This window comes from Leguminivora glycinivorella, chromosome 26, assembly GCF_023078275.1.
Source record: "Leguminivora glycinivorella isolate SPB_JAAS2020 chromosome 26, LegGlyc_1.1, whole genome shotgun sequence".
NCBI classification, from domain to species: domain Eukaryota; kingdom Metazoa; phylum Arthropoda; class Insecta; order Lepidoptera; family Tortricidae; genus Leguminivora; species Leguminivora glycinivorella.
Window position 1 is genome coordinate 7,820,141 of NC_062996.1, and position 23,266 is coordinate 7,843,406.

The 23,266-nt window shown below is 43.5% G+C and overlaps 2 protein-coding genes across 14 annotated transcripts in view; both read left to right on the forward strand.

The window, feature by feature from the left end:
• Positions 1-23,266, forward strand: part of LOC125239878 (zinc finger protein 883-like) — a 202,214-nt gene that overhangs the window by 101,314 nt on the left and 77,634 nt on the right. The window lies entirely within an intron of this gene.
• On the forward strand, positions 18,168-20,819 carry LOC125239883 (gastrula zinc finger protein XlCGF57.1-like). The gene has a single exon (XM_048147648.1). It carries the CDS (start codon positions 18,315-18,317, stop codon positions 19,701-19,703), a length of 1,389 nt encoding a protein of 462 aa, XP_048003605.1. The 5' UTR covers positions 18,168-18,314; the 3' UTR covers positions 19,704-20,819.

The window sequence follows — 23,266 nt, forward strand, 5'->3', positions numbered from 1 at the left end:
AAGCTACGTCTACTTGGTGACCGGCATCAATTGCTGGAACTAATATGGTCATTAGATGCAACAGGTTACCTGTAGTGCTGCGTGCTTCTCGAAAGCCGTATTGTGCCTCGGAAAGTTGAGAACTCACCTGCGAATAAAGGGTCTTGTGTAATGCAGACTCAAATACTTTGGCAGGTGCATTAAGTACCGCCACCGGCCGGTAGTTACTGCTTTCCAGCCCACCACCTCCCTTCGGCACCGGTACTACCCTGGTCACTTTCCACCTTTCGGGAAATATCTCGGATCTAATGCAGACATTATAAATATGACACAATGGATCAGCTAGTGTTGAACGGCAATCCTTCAGGAGGAATGGTGGTATACCATCTGGGCCAGCTGAACGTTTAGCTGGAAGTCGCGCCAGTGCCTGGCTCACCTCTTTCACCTCAAGATGATCGATGTGGACCCGTGCACTGCTTGCTCCCGACGCCTCCTCCGCCGCAATACAGTTCAGCCCAGCTGGCTCCTGACTAAAAATGGAATAAAAGAACCTAGAGAATTCATCAGCGCACTCCTGTTCTGACAAAGTCCGACCCTCCTTTACTAGCTTATAGGCAGACCCTTTAGACCGCTTAGAATTCAAAAAGCGCCAAAATGATTTCGGATCTGACATCAAATTTTTTTGTACACGGTCCTGGTATTTATCGTGGGCATCTGCAATGGCAAATTTTAGGCGCGCACGGCACCTGGAAAACTCCTGATAAACCTCGCTATTCCTACTCAACTTAAACATCTTATGGAGCCTATATTTTAATTTGATGTCGCGAATTATTTGGGCTGTGTACCACTCTGGATACAAATACGGAGTGTTTGCACACTTTTGCTTTTTAGCAGGAACGCATTCATCTAATACCTGAGTTATTTGTTCGTAAAAAAACAATAAAACTAGATCCGGTTCATTAATATTATAAATATCACTCCAATCAATAGACCCTAGTTTGTGATACAGTGAGTGAAAATCGGCCTTGTAAAAGTTCCAATTGCGCACCGCGAGCGAGCGGTGGTTGTTATGAGTCATCGCGCCTGTATAAGTAATAAATAATAAAATGTTTAAACATTAATATGCCTTTCTTTTTATTCCACCAAGAACAAAAGACATGAGGTATTTGCAAGTTTCATGATATTATTTATTTATTTATTATTATTTATTAAGAAAAAAATTGGTTGTCTGTAAAGTCGGTTTACGGACGGCAGTTTAACGTGATAACGTCAAACATTACAGTAGTATAGACAGGGGCGGTCAGAGTATAGCAAAAGGGGCCCGATTCTGGGACTTTTTTCACGATTTTTTATTTATTTATTAAAAATACACAAAAGTTAACAGTATTTCACCAAAGCACTTATGTGGTAATATAATTATGTACATGTTAAATTGACATAAATAAAAGCAAACACACTTAAAAGTTAAACTATGGTTATTACATTAATCACCTAAGGAGTGTAGGGTCTATGAACCTTAAGAGTTTTCTGTAAAACACACCAACACTATCAGCAAATATGTCAATATCGTCTGTCTCCAACATGATGCGGTTAAGAGCAGCTCGGGCTCGAGCGGTGCGCCGGCCGCCGCGAACAGGCGCCGCCGCTGCCGCGCCGGCACCGCGCCCGGCATGCCAACCACCACATTCGCTCTTGGTACTTGCAGCCCCATTCTCTCAAGCACGGATGCGTCATCTATATACTCTATGGTGAAACAGTTGGCGGTAATGCATAATATGCAGCAGTTTCCGTCTGGTTTCTAGAGTTTGAAGACCAACCATTCCTGTTACGAATAGAGATGGATACATATATGGGTAATACCCGTACAGTCGTTTGTAAATGTGCCTACAGAACTTCCTCTGCACTCTTTCTAGTGATTTGCCAATAACTTTTGGGAATACTGGTGTGAGTAGATAGATAAAAGCCTTTAACACAATTATCAGAAGTGAATACTTACAATCTTTCCTCAAAGCTCTTCGCTCCATCCATTTACCGCAATGATGGCAATGTTTGCCAAAGCAGACCAGATTTGGCTATGAAAAAACATACGTATATATATTATAATCCTTAAAAAATATATGTTTTACTATAATAGAAAGTAATATTGCAAATACTTACAATTTTTGGCATTGTATGACCATTTCAATTTTCAAATAAAACCTTAGACCTATATATAGGGACCCGACATGTTGTTCTATGCCATAGATTTATATATATTAAGCTAGATTGAGTTGTTAAGCCAAAAACTTTTACTAGTCTGACAAGAACGCCTTTCTGCGCCGGTGATAAAGTTCAATTTAGTATGGCAAAAAAGTGTGAGCTCAGTCCCTATTGTACCATGTTTAGCGGTCCAAATGTCATTGTCAGTGAGTTCCAAAGACAGGGGACAGCGGAATCACATTTTTTGCCATACTAAATTGAACCTTATTACTGAGACAAAAAGGTGACCGTTTTCGCTATTCTGAACTATCGAAAACGGTCCACATGAGAGGGCATTGTTTGGGCTGGTGTCCCTCTCGCACGTGTGGCCAGTGTTAATGAGCCATAATAGTAGTGTTTATATATATATATATTACCTGACTTTATAACTTCTTATATTATTTTAGTGTTATATTCGAACTAGGGTTTCGATATATTTCAAAGAATTGGAAAATAATTACAATGTAATTATTTTGATGCCAATAAATCAAAGATTTGTATAATTAAAAACGACGTTCACTGAATAATGTTGACATTGTCAGTAAGTGCGAGAGGGACACCAGCCCAAACAATGACCTCTCATGTGGACACACTTTTTGACCTAACTACACAATCTAGTTTAATAATTCTAAATCTATGATGAGTTCAGACGGGATATGTTCTGTAAAAAGTCGTATAAATTAAAATAATTAATTTTGTCGAGAACAACACACGGGCGCGCCATCTGTCCCAGCTGTGGTGCTTTACTCAGGCCACACGCTATAACCATACCGAGCGCATCGATCAGCTGCTTAGTTCCAACGCGCGCCAATAGATGGCGCAAAAGCTATATTGCGAAACGGGACAATGACGTCATCTTTTTCGTGCATGTTGCCCGTAGTAACGAGCCCGTACGAACGAACACGTCAAAAAAACCACCATAAGCCTCCCCACAGACTAGTCTTAATTTTCATAATCTTAAAAGAAACTTGTATGCAATCTGACAGTTCAAACTGACACTGACAAGACACTGACAGATTTGAACTGTCAGATTGCATACAAGTTTTTTTTTAAGATTATGAATTTTTAAGACTGTCTGTGGGAAGCCTAAGTATGTACATACAGCCTCGCAAAAAAGAGTAAAAATTATAGACGGTCAGGTCCAAGCACATTTTCTCATTGGATTCAAGTCAGGTCAACCTAATCTTGGCAAATTCTTTAATAATCTTGGCACTGAAAAATGGCGCCACCGTCTTTGTAAAACGCTTATCATGTAGCAACTATTGAGTTACTATTGTACACCTTTTGTATGAGAACAGTAAGTTATGTTAGGATAAACAATTTTAGTTTCATTTTTATCCTTTTTTGTCAGGCTGTATTGAAGATTTTTTTATCTCGCTCTCACCTACTTGAATAGTTTCGAAGTCGCGGTACGGTACAGTCGTGTGTTAACTTCTTAACGTATGTCAAAATCAAAACTGTCAAGTGATGGCTGTCACTTCAGTCTGAAGGTTAGGTTATGTTATGTTGTTAAAAAATATAAATGAACGCCCTTGCTCCTGGTTAGTGTTAGCACCTGTTAGGTTCTACGTTTTTATTTCAAATACATTATTATTTCACATAAGATAATTCCCGTTGTTGGAGTTTGGCAGTCACGGCTACTTGTAGTAATTGGCGAATACAATACGCATACAAGCGTAGCGGTTACGATGGACGTGATGCTAGCGTGTCGCTGCTGCCTGCTGTGTCCCCCGGACAAAGACCTGACGACGCCGCACACACATCTCGGCAAAACGGAGATATATGCCGACATGATCAAGGAGTGTTTTGATATTCAAGTAAGTTGTGTGCACAAATTTAAAAGTGTGTGAAGTCAATAGATGATACTGTCATAAATGTTAGGACAGCATGGTGTTTAATTAAATGTGTGAATGGTTTAAGTTGCAGCTGGCAGTGGGCGGCTCGGGCTCGAGCGGCATCTGCTGTACGTGCGTGGGCCGCCTGCGAGACGCGAGCGACTTCAAGCTGCAAGTGCAGCGCAGCCAGGCGGAGCTGCAGGCGCGCTCGCAGGGAGCGAGCCTCGTCAAAGGTCAGTGTATTGTGACAATCTGGGTCCACTCAGCAGGTTGGTGATTTTTCTATCCAGCCAAAACCAGAATGTAGTATCTGGTTGGATACCGGTTAGAGTTTTAGTACCTAAACTAAGAATAAAATTTGAGTATCATTAGTCACATAGTAATCAATATTATGGTTAGATTTAACTCACAAATAAATATAAGCATTAGATAGTACAAAATACTGTGAATTAAGTTCATTTCCTATCAGGATTCAGTTTGGTTTCTAATCATTAACATTCCTATAACTTTGCTTCGTTTAGATAAAAACTTCACACTGAATATTCAGTGACTCGCTGGGGTGGTCTGCATGTTAGAATCCGGTCAAACTATCTGTGGCATCTCTAATAGTGACATGTTTTGTGTTTGTAGGGAGTGACTTGTTTTATTTGTTTGCTCTAGAGGAAGAATCTGCAGTAGAGTGTGAAAACCCAGAAATGCAGGACACACATGAGACTTGTGGGTCTGAGCCAGGTGAGTCTACTATGCGGCAATGATACGTATTAATGTATCATTATTTTAATCAATTTAAAGAACACATCTTAAGAAAGAATAGTTGGATACAGGCAACTATCAGTTGTTGTAATTGCCTGCCTGATTAATAAATAATAAATAAATAACTTCTCATGAGCTCAAGCACGGAGCAATATACAACTAATAGTTATTTATGTGACTGCTACACATTATGAGATGCATTAAAACATGAGTGTTGCTTTAGTAAACGAGCCGAAAAGCTAGTTTCATAATAAGATAACGGTAAAATGGTTTTGTATTTTTATAGATTTTACCATTTTTATAGGTTATAGGTATATGCGGGCTCGGTTTCCGCAACTCGACGTCATAATTTGCGCCTATTTTGCGTGATGGGTTGCGGCACTATTCCTGCCAACCCAGCTCTACCAGAAAGCCTAGCAGACCCTTTATGTTGCCGACGACTTCTGGGAGACACCCCGGCGACCCGAGGTGTTGTGCCCGGTACTCTGCCACCCCTGGACATTCGAGAATGACGTGAGCGGCTGTTTCCTCTGCCTCCGTGCACGCTCTGCAGAGGGGCTGTCTGTAACACCCAGGGTAAATAAGTGTTTGTTGAAAGGGGCATGGCCAGTTGTGGCCCCCACTAAGAGTCAGAGCTGTGGCCTTTTTAGTTGCCTCACCTTTTTTGACAATCCGGGGGTGATTGTCGGGAGGGCTTCCTTTGCCTGTCTACAGGTGCCTAGGTTAGACCAGTATTGTTGGTGTTTTACCTTGGTGTTGTAACGCAGCATGTTTCGAAGCCAAGCATAAGGTAATGGTAGAATGGGCTCCGGTCCTGCCACCTTCATTTCGGAGCCTCTACGCGCTAGGATGTCGGCTCCATCGTTACCTCGCGAGTTGCTGTGTCCTTTAATCCACTGAAGAGTTACGCTGTTGGTGGTGCATACCTCTGTCAGAGTTCTGTGACATTCGTAGATTAGCCCTGAAGTAAAGGTATAACTTTGTAGAGCTTGTAGTACTGACCTACTATCGGAGAGTATACGGATGGGGTAGTCACGTACCTCCCTTGAGACGATCGCATGTGCTGCCATTATGATGCCCATACATTCTGCCTGGAAGACTGTGTTGTGGGCACCTAGTGGTGTCGAGATGTGTATGTTGAGGTCCTCTGAGAATACCCCAGAGCCAGTGCCTGACCTTGTTTTTGATCCATCCGTGAAGATTCTCAGCTCCCTTGGGTTAAGTCCTTCACGGGGTTCTTCGTGTAATTGTATTTTGTATTTCTTGTCGAAGACGAATTGCTTCGGTATCTTATCTGTTACCGCCTCTATTAGCGGTGCCTTACCTATCGCCTCATAGAGGATTTCGGTGTGAGGTACCCTACGTGGTCTCCAGAGATTGGACTTTTCTAGACGTACCGCCGCAGCTAGCGCTTCTTGTTGTATGTGGAGGTGCAGCGGCGGCAGGCCAAGGATGGCTTCCAAGGCCGCGGTTGGAGTGGTTCTCATGCAGCCCGTGGTCGCCATACAGGCCAACCTCTGAAGTCGTTGTAGTTTAGCTTCAACAGTGGATAAATTGGTGCGTGGCCACCATACTATAGCACCGTAGCTTATTATTGGTCGGATTACTGCCTGGTAAAGCCATAGAGTTATTTTAGGGGTTAGTCCCCAGGTTCTGCCTACCATTCTACGGCATTGCCAGAATACGACTGTAGCTTTTTCTATCTTACTGTTTAGGTGGTTACTCCAATTTAATTTATTGTCAAGTAATACTCCTAGATACTTTACCTCTGTTGATAATTGGAGTTCTGTATTGAACAGCCGGGGAAGGCGAAAGTTCCCCAAGTTGCGTTTGTTGGTGAACATTACCAGCTCAGTCTTGTTAGGATTGACGGTGAGTTCGTTGTCGGCGCACCAGCGTTCCACGAAGGCAAGTGCGGAGCGTGTGACATCACATACTGTACCTGTGTGGTTGCCGCTCGTTAGTATCACTATGTCGTCAGCGTAGCCGATCGTGTAGTAGTGATTGTTGTTTAGTGTGGAGATCAGGTCGTTCACCACTAGATTCCATAACAGTGGTGAGAGGACGCCACCTTGAGGGCATCCTTTTGCCACTAGTGCTTGTTGTGCCTCGCCTGTCCCGAGTGTGATGACCCTTTGGCTCAGCATGTTATTTATCCATGTGGTCAGGATTGTACTTACTCCATGTCTCACCAGTGCTGCAGTTATGCTGCTGAATCTGGTCTTGTCGAAGGCCCCTTCTATGTCTATGAAGGTTCCTAGGCACATGGACCTGCTTTTGATCGCTACTTCAATCTTGCTCACCACTGCGTGGAGTGCTGATTCCGTAGATTTGCCAGGGCTGTAGGCATGTTGATTAGGGTGAAGGGGCACGATGTTTAGCACCCTCTCTCTCAGATACCTGTCGCACAACCTCTCCAGTGTTTTCAGCAAAAAAGAGGTTAGGCTGATGGGCCTAAATGCTTTCGAATCCGAGTAGTCGCTTTTACCTGGTTTTGGTATGAAGATGACTTTGACCTCTCTCCATTGTTTCGGCACGTACGTGTGGGCCAAACAGGCGCGTAGGATGTTGGTTAGCTTTATAGTGAGTGCTTCCCCGCCCCACTTAAGCAGAGCAAGGAAGATCTCGTCCTTACCCGGTGATTTGAAGGAGTCAAAGCTGTTAATGGCCCATTGCGTGCGTTGTGGGTTTATTACCTCGTCAGTCTGTTGCCATTCGTCCTCCGTCGGAGTGGTCTCAACCTCATCCCAACTAGTCATGTGCGAGATCACACAATCCGGGAAGTGTGTGCGCACTAGAACTAGTTCCGCTTCTTCAGGCGAGGTGGTGAGGGAGTTGTCCGGCTTTCGCAGGGATCCTAAGGTTATGGCGGAGTTATTGGAGAGGACCTTCCTTACCCTGTTAGCCTGCATTGTGCTCTCAATTTCTGTACAGAACTTACGCCACGAGTTGGTGCTTCTGTATCTGAGGCGTTTTTTGTACGTGGCTTTCGTGGACCTGTAGTTATCCCAGTCCTCGTCATTGCACGTGTTCATAGCTCTGTTGTATTGCCTCCTCATCTTACCCCTGAGTCTCTCCAGTTCAAGCCCCCACCAGTTGTTCTTGTTTTTGTTCCTTTTAGTTGCCGGTGGGGTGGATAGGGGACATGTTTGATGATAGCATTCCAGAATTGTGTTCGTGAAAATGCTTACCTGTTCTTCTATCACCGCAGTGCCCTCTATTTTGTGGGTATCTCCCTGCTGCGCCAGAGCTGTGCTCAGGCGCAGTGTGTAGAGTTCAAGGTTCGTCTTCCGTGGATTCCTTCTAGGCACTGTTGTGATTGTCTCTACCTGAATATCAAATCGAATCCACCTGTGGTCCGAGCAAGACATCTCCTTTGACACATGCCAGCCCGCGATGAATTTCGATGCTTCTTCAGTCGCCAGTGTCAGGTCAATAATTGTCCTGCTTCGTTTGTTGACGAATGTAGGTTCTGAGCCTGTGTTGAGAATATTGAGATTTGTAGTGAACAGGTACTCGACAAGTTTCTTACCTCTTTCATTACCTGTTGTCATGCCCCATAGGGGTGGTGTGCGTTAGAGTCGGTTGCCACGATGAGCTCTAGCCCCTCCTCTTCACAGTAATTGACCAGCCTTGTCAGGTCGTGTGGTGGTGGGTCATCCGCTTCCGGCATGTACACGGAGGCCACGACCATCTCCTTCAGGCTGGAGTTTTGCGCCCCGTGCAGCTTTATGGCGCACAGGTCTCTAGAACAGAAGCTCATTAGAGGATGCGCATGTATGTTATTAGTTGTGTATATGCAGGCCCGGGGGTTATCCGGGCCCGCGTAGACTGTTAGCTTACCTCCTAGGTTGCGGAGACCGCAGACGGTGCCTCTAAAGTAAAGTAAAGTAAAATTTATTTCCAAAATAAGTTATTTTGTTAGTCACACATTTAGTGGATCACACTAGGCAGAGCCTGTCTCGTGACTCCACGGTTTTTACATTATTTTGAAAGACTATTATTAAGTTTATATACATTATGTTATTATTATAATTATTATTCAGGAAATCTATTCATAAGGACAGTTCAGTATATTTAATTCAGTAGTATATAAGAATGTGAGATCTATCAGGCTATTTATCTTAATATATATAATTAGAATTTACAAGATTTAGATTTAGGGTTACCATACATGTTTTACAGATAGAGCATAGAGCAACAATTCATTTTTATTATACTTAAAAAAAAAGAATTGTTGCCTCTTCTGACCCACGGCTCCTGGATCAGAATTACGGCTGTAGTGTTGTCCTCCAACCACTTCCGGATCTGAGCCGTTGCCGTTTCGCTGTGGTGGAGGTTGGCTTGGAGGAATTTACCACTTATCGAAGGGGGCTCCGTGGGCCGGATCACCCTCCCCCTCCGACATCGGTTCCTCCCCCGACACCGGTTCTCCTCCCTCCGTGCCAATGGCCAGCTTTTTTAGCCCTTGAGCGCATTCCCCTTCACTCTCCGAGGAGCTGCGAAGAAGTACTTCCTCTCCCTCCTCCGAGACCGCTGGGGAACGCGCCGGACCCTTCATCTCTTATACCGGGACTACGGTGCCCGATTGATATTCCGAAATAAAATACGCCGATTTTCGGTACGCCGACAACGATTCGCCGACGTCTGTTTTGGCCGAATAACGATTGGAAGATTCTCATTTCGCATAATATTCGTTCGTAAACGGAGTCAGTAGGCAGAAATTTGATACGCCGATTTACTTTTCGACGAACAATCATTTAGTAATTGTAAAAATTGGCCGACACAAAATTGGTCGAAACACAATAGGTCGAGTGACCATTCGGTATTTTTTTGGTGAGTTGCCTGGAGCCTGGAACTTGCGTACAAAGTGTTCTGCGGATTCAAGAACATTTATTTCATTTACTTATTTATATTAATCATCATGTTCTGATTCTAAGGATTAATTTTAGTAAATTATTTATTGTTGTTTTCAACTCACCAAATTTTTTACCGAACATAATGTTGCCAGTATATGTAAATTATTACCGCAACGAAAAGAATTTCACATTATACATTGTTCAAGACCCCCCTTCCCCCCCCCCCCCCCCCCCACTTTCTTCCCGTGGGTGTCGTAGAAGTCGACTGTGGGGTATGGGTTAAATTGTGGCACTGTCACTGCAATGTCACAATCTGGATTTCTTTTAACCCTTTTTTGCCAAGAGTGGCACTGAAACTTAAGAGTTCATGTGCTCTACCTACCCCTTTATGGGCTACAAGCGTGATTATATGTATGTATGTATGTAAGAAAGAAAAGTGTCTATAAGTGCGTAATTTTTTTACAACAGCGATAAGTCATTCATTCGAAAATATTTTAACAATGTATAAAATGTGAAACGTTATTCGACTAAACGTGGCCTAAACGAAAATATTACTTTGCTAAATGTAAAATGTCCAATAATAGTTCGGATAATTTGCACAGAAGCGAACTGAACTGTATGCGAATCAAGATTCTACGTAACGTTATTCGACCAAAAGTGACAGCGATAGTTTGATTATTCGGCTAAATGACATTCGGCGAATCGTTGTCGGCGAATCAATAATCGGCTAAAAAATTGTCGGAGAATCATTAGGTAGCCCGGGACTACGTCCTCGGGTACTGGCTTGGCGATGTCCATTGGCTCGGCGGGTGTGGTATCTTCGCCGCTGGTGACGGCGATGGATTTAGAGGGCGGTTGCTCCCCGAATTTACCCCGTGGTCCTTGGAACTTCACGTACACCGACCCCAGCATAAAGCCGAGCCGGCGCCCGTGTTCCACCAGGGGCTGTACGACTGTCTCCGGCACACTGACGACAGCAAAACGTTTCCGTCCCCTGCACCTCTCGCCGGTTGAGAAGCCAGCGGTCTACTTCTGCCCACGGGTTCTGATATCGTAGGAATCGGCCTACCTCACCGAAATCATCATAGACGCCCGGGAACAGAATGCCGCAACGTACACGTTTGGGTATGTCGCTCTGGCGCTTAATTACCACTTTCACCCCGTCGTCGAGGGTGATGGTGGCCGCGCTACGCCTTAGCCAATCCAGTGTGGCCTGGTCCTCGCACCACAACCTCAGGGATCCATCGCCGTAGGTCGGCTTGCCCCCGAAGATTGGGCCCGCGGGCAGGTTTTCTGTCGGCTGTCTAGCCTCCATAGACATTAGGCCTAGGAGCTGTTTTTGGACCTCATCCGACTGCTGTTCGCTCAGGTGTCCCGTGGTGGCGTTAGTCACCGCCACCAGCAGGTCGGCCTTCACTGCCTCGGCGTAATCAGCTCGGGGGGTTACTCCGCATGGTCCGGTCCTCTGCCTCTTGGGCTCGTTTCTGGGAGATGTGGTCTCATCCAGACGAGCTCTCTTGGCAGATGAACGGGCCTCCTGGTTACTCCCCCCTTCGGTCCTTGTTCCTTTTGCCCTTCTTTCCTTGGGGGGGGGGGCGCGGCTGGCAGCCTGCGCCTCACCTTCCCCAGGGGCGCTTTGCTGTGGCGCTGGGGCGTTTTGGGCCGTAAGGCCTTGTTTCAGTCTCCGCCGCTGTTTCCTGCTGAGCTTCTGCGGCCTGGCCGGAGCTGCAGCAGGCGGGGGCTGTGGAATAGGAGGTACTTCCCGTTTACCGGGTTTCCGCTTCCTTTCCTTCCTGGACACGTGGAGCGTCCAACCAGCCTCCAGTTGGGCGGAGATGGGGTCTAGGACCGGTACCATCGCTGGGGTCTGTTCCGCGCTAGGGGGTTTCCCTCCTATCGGAACGACAGCCATCGATGTCCCCGGTGTTGGGAGCAGGGGGCGGGTACACTTTTCCATAACGGAGGGTATGTTCCCCGTAGGAATGGCACCCTCGGATGTCCCTGCCGAAGCGAGTGGGGGCTGGATACACTTTCCCGATCCAGGGGGTTTCCCCCCCGTCGGAATGGCACCCGTGGATGTCCTCGCCGAAACAAGTGGGGGCTGGGTACGCTTTCCCGATCCAGGGGGTTTCCCCCCCGTCGGAATGGCACCCGTTGATGTCCCCGGTGTTGGTAGTAGGGGCTGAGCACGCTGTGGTGTCGAGCCTGTGTGTTTGGGCGTCCACGCCCCGGGCTTACGGGTCATTGGTTTCCCAGAGGCCCTCCCACCCGGTGCGGACTGTCCCTTATGTGGCGGCTGTGCCGGGGCAGCGCCGTCACGGTGTGTAGTGTGTGGGGCTGCTGCCGAAGTAGCGCCCTCCTGGTGTGTAGTGTGTGGCGGTGCTGTAGGAACAGTCCCATCGCCGTGTGTGGAAGCGCCTATTTGGGTTGCGTGAGCCTCCCTATAGGCGCGTGTTGAGGAGGAGGGGCTGTCGAGACCGCCCCATCTCCTTGTGTTGTGTTGTGTAGTTGGGAGGTACCCGGTGCAGCCGAAGCCGCGCCGTCTCCCTCCAGTGTAAGGGTTGTGGATCGTGTGTTTTCCATTTTTTTGTTTGTATTATATTTTCACCTCCCGGGCTTCCCACCCTCCATGGAGCCCGCACCTTTGGGGATGTCACTTAGGACACCAGGATTACCCAAGAGGTATAGGAGTGTAGAGGTGAGACTCATGCGCGACATCAGGAGCTGCAGACACGTGGCTGGGAGAGACGATCCCATCTCCCCCAGTGCGTCCACGTGCCCTTGCCCCCTCAGCATGGCCGAGCCCCTGGCATCCTCCCAGAGGACGCCCCTCCCCACCCCTTGCCATGCGGACCGTACCACCTCGACCGTACGGGACGCGTGTCCATTACCCTGCAGTGGCCAGCTGCAGGGCAACCGTTTTGCCTGAAATTCAGACCGAAAAGGGCATATTGGTCTAAAGGGGATAACTAACCCCGACCCCCTGTAGTCCTCGGCCCCCAGGACTCCTGCATCCTGGCTCACGGCGTTCGACTGCGCAGGACAAGCGCAGGTAGGTGAGTGTAGTCCGCTTAAGTCACCTACACCATAAGCGGAACCGGGAGATCCCTGAGACGTGGCAAGCAATTAGACCAAGGTCAGATTACTAGCCATGTCGTATGGAATGCTCCAATGTTTGTCACAACCCGCTTGGGCTTTCAGGTCCTTGCGGGTTGTGACCTCGCCTTCATACTTGGCTACTGGTGGTCCGGGGTAGATGTAAATGTACGACGCCCGACCGACCACCAGCATTTCCAGGGTGTACGACCCGTCCCACAAGTGAGACGGTTTCGTCCATGACCCGCGGCGGCAGTGTCATGGACGACGGGGACGTGGTATGATAGACTTGAGGGAATAGACATTGCTAGCTCAGCATCGCACACCTGAACCTGCGTAGCTACCCCCCCCCCCCCCTACACCCCCAAGTCTTTAATGCTTAATAGGGTGTGCAAACCGGTTAACCGGTTAACCGAGACTTTTTGGCCTCTGTTAAAAACCGGTTTTTATAGTCTCTAACCGGTTAATAACCGAAACTGTATTTATTTCTCAAAATTTGGAAAATTAGCCATAAAAAGGTTAAAAAATACGTAATTATTTAATGTTTTGTAATAATAAAGATTTATTCATTACTTTTCATTGACAACATTATTATCTGTAATGATTTTATTTTAAAAATTAGTCCGGAGTCTATTCAATTATACATTTTATACAATACAGTAGAGTCCGGTTAGTTTATTACGACTCCGCATAGACCTAACGTCCAACCTCTTACAACGACATAAGCACAGGCATTTATTTGGTTTTCGTATGTGATAGTATGAAAGTACATCCGTTTATTACGACTCCGATTTTAACGACCAGCCGCTTTTTACGACACATTTTACACAGAATCCGTCCGTCAAGTCCGTTGCAACGACGAGCGACAACGTTTTTAGTTTTACTAGTAAATTGAGGAAACAAAGCTACTTCCACCCGAGCACGGCCCCCTGTCTTGCCTACAACAAGTAGCAAGATGACATTGTGGCCATGTAACTTTTTGGAGTACTTTTAAAATTTTAACAATTTGTTCACCTCGGGTCTAATCCTAATAAGCTAAATAGAACCCAATTTGTATTTTTCGATTGCGTATAAACTAGCTTTACTTACAAATGATGAGCAAGCACGCATACTAAAAACGACTTTTTCTAACTAAACTAGTCACAATAAAATAAGGTATTAATACTATGATAATAATACCCTGTAAATAACTTGAGAGTCTTCAAGAGGAAGTTGAAGCCATGGGCCTGCGAATCAACCGACGAAAGACTGTCAATATGCGAGTACAATCAGCTTGTAAGGAACCTTTGTTGCTCAAAAACGACCGCCTTGAATCAGTCTCCAAGTTTGTGTACCTCGGCAGTACACTGTCGTGTCAGGGAGGTGCAGACGATGACGTCGAGAGCAGAATTAAGAAGGCAAAAGCTGCATTTGCTCAACTCAAGCCTGTTTGGGATTCAAACGTGCTTACTCGTCGCGTGAAAATCTCCCTCTTCGAATCTATTGTCAAGACCGTGCTTCTCTTCGTCTGTGAGACATGGAGAGTGACAAAGGGGCTGACACACAAGCTACAAGTGTTTGTCAATAAGTCCCTCCGGTCGATCCTCCGTATCTTCTGGCCGAAACTATAAGAAATGAGGATCTGTGGAGTATGTGCCGACAACCTCCGATCGCCCAGGAAGTGGCTCGCGGAAATGGAGATGGATCGGTCATACCCTTCGGAAAGGAGCTACCAACAGCACCAGTATCGCGTTTGAGTGGCGGCCTCAAGGAGGAAAGCGGGCCCGCAAACGCCCCGTACACACCTGGAGGCGGAGCGTTGAGAACGAGCTGAGGGAATATGGACTGAGCTGGAACGAGGCCAAGGCGGTGGCTCAAGATAAAAAACCGGCCAAGAGCGTGTCGGGCCACGCTCAGTGTAGGGTTCCGTAGTTTTCCGTATTTTTCTCAAAAACTACTGAACCTATCAAGTTCAAAACAATTTTCCTAGAAAGTCCTTATAAAGTTCTACTTTTGTGAATTTTTTCATATTTTTTGAACATATGGTTCAAAAGTTAGAGGGGGGGGGACGCACTTTTTTTTCCTTTAGGAGCGATTATTTCCGAAAATATTAATAATATCAAAAAACGAACTTTGTAAACCCTTATTCATTTTTAAATACCTATCCAACAATATATCACACGTTGGGATTGGAATGAAAAAAAAAATCAGCCCCCACTTTACATGTAGGGGGGGTACCTTAATAAATCATTTTTTTCCATTTTTTATTTTTGCACTTTGTTGGCGTGATTGATATACATATTGGTACCAAATTTCAGCTTTCTAGTGCTAACGGTTACTGAGATTATCCGCGGACGGACGGACGGACGGACGGACGGACGGACGGACGGACGGACGGACGGACGGACGGACGGACGGACAGACAGACATGGCGAAACTATAAGGGTTCCTAGTTGACTACGGAACCCTAAAAAGGCGTGGAAGGATCTTGTGGAGGCCCTATGCACCTATGGGGTGCCTTAGGACATACAACAACAACAAATAAACCTATTGATTGAAATGTTCTAGTAATAGAGATGTAGATATTATTTTTAATTAAAAGAAATGAAATTCGTTTTGTACGACATCCGGTTAGTGCGACGTAATATCAGCTGTCCCTTGAGCGTCGTTGTAACCGGAGTCTATTTCCGTATATTTCAAACTATATTTTTTAAAAGAAAGGTAAAATGGAGATCTTGGTTTTCTTACATCAATTGCTTGTATTACTAGGGGCTCTGGGAGCTGTAGACCTTCGCCACATGCCTAGAAAACGCAAAACTGACGTCACATTCAAACCACACAAGCCTTTTTTTGCAATTTCCGCATTTTACAAAATTTCCAAAAACTGGAGAAAAATGATCTTCATCGTGCAAGTAATACCTGCTACGATATCATCAACATCAGAATTCTTAAAGGTAATGGTAATTATTGCGTAGTACGGCCATTTACTAAAAATCCTCAAAACCGGTTAATAACCGGTTAACCGGTTTTGAAGGAAATGTCTCGGTTATTAACCGGTTTTTTAAGTTAACCGGTTTTTGCAAACCCTAATGCTTAATTATGTACAGTTGCATACATAACTTTATCGTCATGTATATAATAAGTTTCTACAATAATATAATATATGTACATAGGTATAGTCCGTCCAAATTTAGGGCAGAGATAAACTCAACTAGTGTTTATTAGTCAGTTCACTTTTGAAACATTTGAAATGATACAAATGACTGACTGATGAACTCCAATAGCAATCATATTTCTTCCAAACAAAGATTCTTGAGTTTAATGTAATTATATGAAATAAAATATATGAAATTTTAATAAAATATCTGCTGCTTATAATTAAAGTTGTTTGGTTCAGGTGAAGAGCCCGCGGTCAAGCCGGAGATGCTGGATGAAGACACACCTGAGGAGATATTGCGTGAGTAGTCAGTTTAACTATAGGTTTAGAAGTGACCAGAACAGCAGATGGCTAAATTTAGATATGTAATTTCCGGGAATAGCAAAAAAATAGCCATAAGTATATACTATATCGACAAGTAAGATATGTATTGCAATTACAATCCATCTGATAATTATAAAGGTATTAAACAATTTGCATAATATATACTTAATAGTTACAAGAACGTGTTTTTTCTAGAATAAAATAATGCAAGATTTTAGTCTTTAATGTCTTTATTGATGTAAAGTTGCATATTAATTTACTAAACACAAACATATCCGCGAAATGTCACTAAAAATGATGAAATAATTAACATTTAACATGTAGCGCCACTAGCGGCAAATTTATCAATGTTCCCTAATTCTATTTTTTTTTAAATTATCGATATGAACAGCACTGGTCTTAATGTGGTAACATTACTGCATAATGACCTGTCAATTTAGTTCGCCTAATTTTGGAGCCAAGTTTATCAGCGTGGCCTAGGGTTGTAAATAGAAAAAAAACCAAATGTTTTTTTTTCAGAATTATGAAAAAAATCAATCAATCATCATCATACAATCACGCCTGTATCCCATAAAGGGGTAGGCAGAACACATGAAACTACTAAAGCTTCAGTGCCACTCTTGGCAAATAAGGGGTTGAAAAAAAAACGAAACTGTGACATTGCAGTGACAGGTTGCCAGCCTCTCGCCTACGCCACAATTTAACCCAATTTTATTTTATTTATGAAAAAAAACATGAAAAAAAACCGAGCACCTTGGTTTTTTTTCTAAATATGGTTTTTTTTTCAGATGAACAAATAATACGACAATAACGGTTTTTCGTGAGTTGTAACGTGTTTCAATAACAATAACGTACATTTTAATTCAGTATACAAACGTTTATTGGGGAATCCCCGATGCGGCGTGCAGCGTGGAGAGGCGGTGGTGTTGCCAACAGTAAATAGTGATAACTACAAACTACAGATTTCGTAAATGTTACTTTTATAAGACCAGAAATTAAAGTTATTTGATTAAATTCGTTTAATAGTTAACATTAAGTCTAAAAAACCGTATAAAAGTATTAACTACTTTGCAAATTTTGAGATTTCGTACTTTAGAAAAAAAACATACTCCAGAAAAAAAACTGTTTTTTTTTTCACGGTTTTTTTTCAAGCCAGAAAAAAACCGTTTTTTTACAACCCTAGCGTGGCCACACTGAAGGAGATCTGTAGCACAAGGCACGGCCCGGAGCGAGGTCGACACGATCCCACGAACAGTATGTTTGTTTCAGATGAAGAGTTCACAGTCAAGTCGGAGCCGGCGGCCGAGGACGATGAGATGTCGCGTGAGTACCAACCCGAATGGGAAACACGAACTGTAAGATGTCGCTACAGGTCCCAAAAGTCGTCTCCTTCACGATTTTCGTAGACTTCTCTTCTAAATACCTAAAACAGGTATGGATGTGTTCCTCATTGTCTCCAGATTACGAATTGACCTGTTTTAGTTTAAGGAGGGGGGGACGGGTCGAGAAAAAGGGGGGAAAGATGGCGACCGACTGTCATTGATTTCACATCTCGAGTCCTATAGGACGAATCTGTTCGTGAGAGGTGTCATTTGAAAGCTTATTAAACCTACTATAGTTGTTCATAAATAACAATAGTCATAAACGTAACTGTTTACAAAATATTTGAAAATATGTGTTTTTTTTTCTAGAGCATGAATCGCACAAGTACCCTGGCGGGTGTTGCCTCTGCGTGTGTCCCATGATCCGCTTGGTGTCTGGCGGCTTGAACGTCTATGATTGGTAACTGCTAAATAATATGTTGCAGGGTGTTCGGACGGCAGCGCCCGCGCCAGGGAGCAGCTCGCGATGGCTTGCTCCGTGGTGCTCGAGCGCCTCCGCGACGACGCGACTGCTCACAGCGGGGCCAAACCAATCGCCTGCGAACACTGTAGCGAACGTTTTAGAAACGAAACTATCTTAAATAGACACATTCAAGACACACACTTGCCGTCAGCGCCAAAACAATTTTCTTGTGATTTTTGTAGTTCTACATTCCAAACTGAATCACTTATATTAGAGCACGAAAAAATCGAACATGGTGTCACAAATTTCATGTGCGCTCATTGCGATTATTCAACAATGTCCAAGAAATGTTTAGCAGTTCATTTAAAAAATCAGTGCAGTTTCAAAAACCTGATTAAAAGTGATTTACACAAACAGCAAGCGATACTCTCCGTAGATAAAAAGACACACAAAACAACACACATGAAATTAAATACCAGAGTAGAGCCTTATAAGTGTAGTTATTGCGATTACAAGTGTGGTAATAGGTCACACCTAAGAAGACATATAATGACACATACCGGCGAAAAGCCTTTTCAATGTAGCGACTGTGCTTACAAGTGCATTCGAAGATCACAGTTACAAAAGCACATGAGAACACACACCGGAGAAAAGCCTTACGCATGTAGTCACTGTGAGTACCGGTGCAGTCAAAAGTCAACCCTAAGAACACATGTATTGACACATACTGGCGATAAGCCTTTTCACTGTAGTCACTGTGCTTATAAATGCAGTACCAAATCAAACTTACAAAGTCACCAAAGAACACACACCGGAGAAAAGCCTTACGCATGTAGCCACTGTGAGTTCCGGTGCAGTCAAAAGTCAAAACTAAGAGCACATGTAATGACGCATACTGGAGAGAAGCCTTTTCACTGTAGTCACTGTGCTTATAAATGCAGTACCAAATCAAACTTACAAAGTCACCAAAGAATACACACCGGAGAAAAGCCTTACGCATGTAGTCACTGTGAGTACCGGTGCAGTCAAAAGTCAACCCTAAGAGCACATGTAATGACGCATACTGGCGATAAGCCCTTTCAATGTAGTCACTGTGCTTATAAATGCAGTATCAAATCAAAGTTACGAAGTCACCAAATAATTCACACCGGAGAAAAGCCTTACGCATGTAGTCACTGTGAGTACCGGTGCAGTCAAAAGTCATCCCTAACCGCACATGTAATGACGCATACTGGAGAGAAGCCTTTTCTCTGTAGCCACTGTGCTTATAAATGCAGTACCAAATCAACCTTACAAAGTCACCAAAAAATACACATGGGAGAAAAGCCTTACGCGTGTAGTCACTGTGAGTACCGGTGCATTCGAAAGTCAACCCTAAGAACACATATAATGACACATACTGGCGATAAGCCCTTTCAATGTAGTCACTGTGCTTATAAATGCAGTATCAAATCAAAGTTACGAAGTCACCAAATAATTCACACCGGAGAAAAGCCTTACGCATGTAGTCACTGTGAGTACCGGTGCAGTCAAAAGTCAACCCTAAAAAGACATGTAATGGCACATACGGGCGAGAAGCCTTTTCAATGTAGTCACTGTGCTCGTAAATTCAGTACAAGATCGGCCTTACAAAGACACCAAAGAAGCCATACGCATGTAGTCACTGTGAGTACCGGTGCAGTCTTAGGTCAAACCTAAAAACACATGAAATGACACATACTAACGAGGAGGCTTTTCAATGTAACCACTGTGCTTATAAATGCAGTAGGAAATACAACTTACAAAAACCGGAGAAAAGCCTTACGCATGTCGTCAATGTGAGTACCGGTGCAGTCATAGGTTAAGCCTAAGAACACATGTAATGACACATACAGGCGAGAAGCCTTACGCAAACGAAATCAGTCTTACAACAACACCAAAGAACACACACCGGAGACAAGCCTTACGCCTGTAGTCATTGTGTTTATAAATGGGATTCGACGACGACACGACACTAAAAAATACACACCGGAGAAAAACCGGTGCAGTGATAGGTCAAGTCTAGGAACACATGCAATGACACATACGGGCGGACCTTTTCAATGTAGCCACTGTCATTACAAATGCACTAAGAAATCATCTCTGCGACGTCACCAGAAGACTCATATTGGGATGAACCCTGACAACGCAGCAATCACCTAAATCAGAAACTTAGAGCATTGACATTTCACGCTCCTTCAGTAAGGAAGGGGCTCCTGTCGCGGAGCTCAGGCGCGCTCCCTTGTGTTAATGCTTCTACTGTACACGAGTTGGTTTATAGTTATTTATGTGACTGGTGCATAATGAGACTCATAAAACAACACCCGTGTGTTAATGCCTCTCATTATGCACCAGTCACGTAAATAACTATACAACGACTCATGTACAGTAAAAGCATTAACACACGGGAGCGCGCGTGAGAGTGCACGGATTTCCATACAATATCGCAACTGTCCACACACGTCTTATTTTTTAAGATTATGAGTTTTTTCAGATTGATCTGACAGATTGCGATAATCTGAATTTTAAGAATGTGTGTGGCAAGGCAGTCGATCTTATAAGGTTGTGCAATTTAAGACTGTCTGTTGCCGGCCTAAGCAATACGATGTTTATCTACATTCAGAATGTGAAAAAATAAATTTTTAGACAGATTTTATGAAGATTTTACTTAGTACTAGATGGTACTAGTTTGAACTAGTGAATTGCATGCCTATGGTGTTGGCGAGATATGCTGTACTTTTTACATAATGACTTCAACATCATTGTATCCATGTCTAGCATAAATAAATATTTCTTATCATAATTTATTTTTCTTTTATGAATGATGTTCTATTAAAAATAGAAACTATGTATAGCCAGACAAGTTTTGACGTGGAACGTTACCAGGGTGTCCACTTTCTGGAAAGTCAGGGAAAGTCAGGGAAAAGTCAGGGAAGCTCATAGTGGTCATGGAAAGTCAGGGAAAGTCAGGGAAATGATTTGGAGGTCAGGGAAAAATTTGGCACCAAGAATAAAAAAACAAAAAGTATTGAAAAATTAGACTTTTAACTTAGACTTAGATTTTTTATGACAAGTGTAGTGCCTGGCCTCCATCCCAGTGATTACTAATGAGGGATATCTTCATGCTCTTGCTGACCTTAATTTATTTATATATATTCGTACAACATTCATAATGGGCGATGTGAAAACGACAAAGTTACGTCGCTGTCCAAATTCTAAGTATCTATCCGATCCGACAATCCAAAGCGGAGTTCCTCATAAAGCCAATGGCGCAAAACGTCACATAGAGACGCAATTTTGTATGAGTCAAAGGAGCATAGGAGGATAATAAGCCTGACAATAAGAATCACTTTGAAACCTAAAGGCATGTCGTGGCAAAACACCTAAATGGGCATCCCGACTCTGACAACAGACAAAAAATTTCGCGCTCGCTTCGCTCGCGTTTACTACTTTTACATAGGTCATATTTTAGTTCTTGGTCAATACTTCGCGCTCACTATGTTCGAAATCTCGTTTTCATTTCAAGCCTGTATTCCTGCTCTCCTGCTCGCTCTGGTACTCCATTTTGTTTGCTATGTTATGTGCTATCAGCTGTTTTTTTTCTACCATACCATATCCAAGGGCGCCGAAACTCAATCTCGCTCTACCCTGATAGAGTGCACGGGCCGACACTGGTATTTTATTTATTTATTTATTTAAGCTTTATTATTCTACAGAAAGATTTTCTTTTCTTTTAATTTAGTTTTTATTATTGATTGTATTCTGTAGACCCCTTCTGGGTAAAAGCCTCCTCCAGCCGTTTCCATTTTATTTTATCTTTTGCCATGCTTTGCCATTCCTTGCCTGCAGTAGCCACAATGTCATCCTGCCACCTGGATAGTGGATGTCCTCTCTTTCTTGATCCCTGTGGTCCTTTCCACTTTGTAACCTTTCCTGTCCACCTGTCATCGTTTAGCCTTGCCACGTGACCCGCCCATCTCCATTTCATGCTTTGAGCAAAGCGTAAGGCATCAGTTACTTGCGTCTTCTGTCTAATATCTGAGCATCTTATTCTGTCCTTTAACTTGATGCCTAAACAGCTTCATTCCATTGCTCTTTGCGTGGTCTGTATTTTATTTTTGGTTGATTGGTTTAGGGTCCAAGTTTGACAGCCATAGGTAAGGCAAGATAATATGGTTGAGTTCATTACTGTTTTCTTTAGGTGTATCGGAAGTTGTGATTTAAGGATTTCTTTATGCGCCCAAAATTGTTTCCATGTATTGGCTATTCTTCTTTCTATTTCTTCTGTATGTCTTTCAGGGTCTTTCAGGGACACTGGTATAGCGAAAAGTAAATGGCGATAACTACCAACTACAGTCTTTCAGGGTCTTTCAGGGACACTGGTATAGCCAAAAGTAAATGGCGATAACTACCAACTACAGATTTCGTTAATGTTAGTTTCATAAAACCAGTCCCCTCTTTCTTTCAACCCCTTATTTCCCATGAGTTGCACTGAAGCTTTAGTAGTTTTATGTGTTCTGCCTACCCCTTTATGGGATACAGGCGTGATTGTATGTATATATGTTGTATGTATAAAACCAGAAATTAAAGTTTAATAGTTAACATAAAAGTAAAAAAAAACCGTAGGTATAAAAGTATGAACTACCTTGCAAATTTTAATATTTCGTACTTTACGTACGTGAGAAAACAAACATATTCCAGAAAAAAATAGCTGTGACAGACAGACAGACAGACGCACTAGTGATCCTATAAGGGTTTCGTTTTTCTAAAAAAACTGCTTTTTTCAGGTTTTTTTTTTTTTCAAGACAGAAAAAAACTGTTTTTTCACAACCCTGACCAAAAGTGGTAAAAATGTCATCATAGAATGAAAATTTGGTCAGGGAAATATTCTTAAATGGTCATGAAAAGCCAGGGAATTTTTTTTGGGTTTAGTAGTGGACACCCTGGTTACGTGAACGTGTATTGATTCACTGGACTGGATGGAGACAAGAGAATAGACACGCTGTTTTTTGCCAGCAAATGGAAACTCATTTGCACTGCACAAAAGTTTATTGCAAACATCACATGTAAATTTTCCCAGGGTCGCAGGTATAATAGATGGATCAATAACCTAATTATAATCAATGTAATTCCTTCGTATTGCATATAAAGTGAAATTACCTTCAATATCATGAGGCAAAAAAAAATTACATATTTGTAGTTGTAACATTACAATTTGAATGGTCGCGCACCGTGCGGTTTCA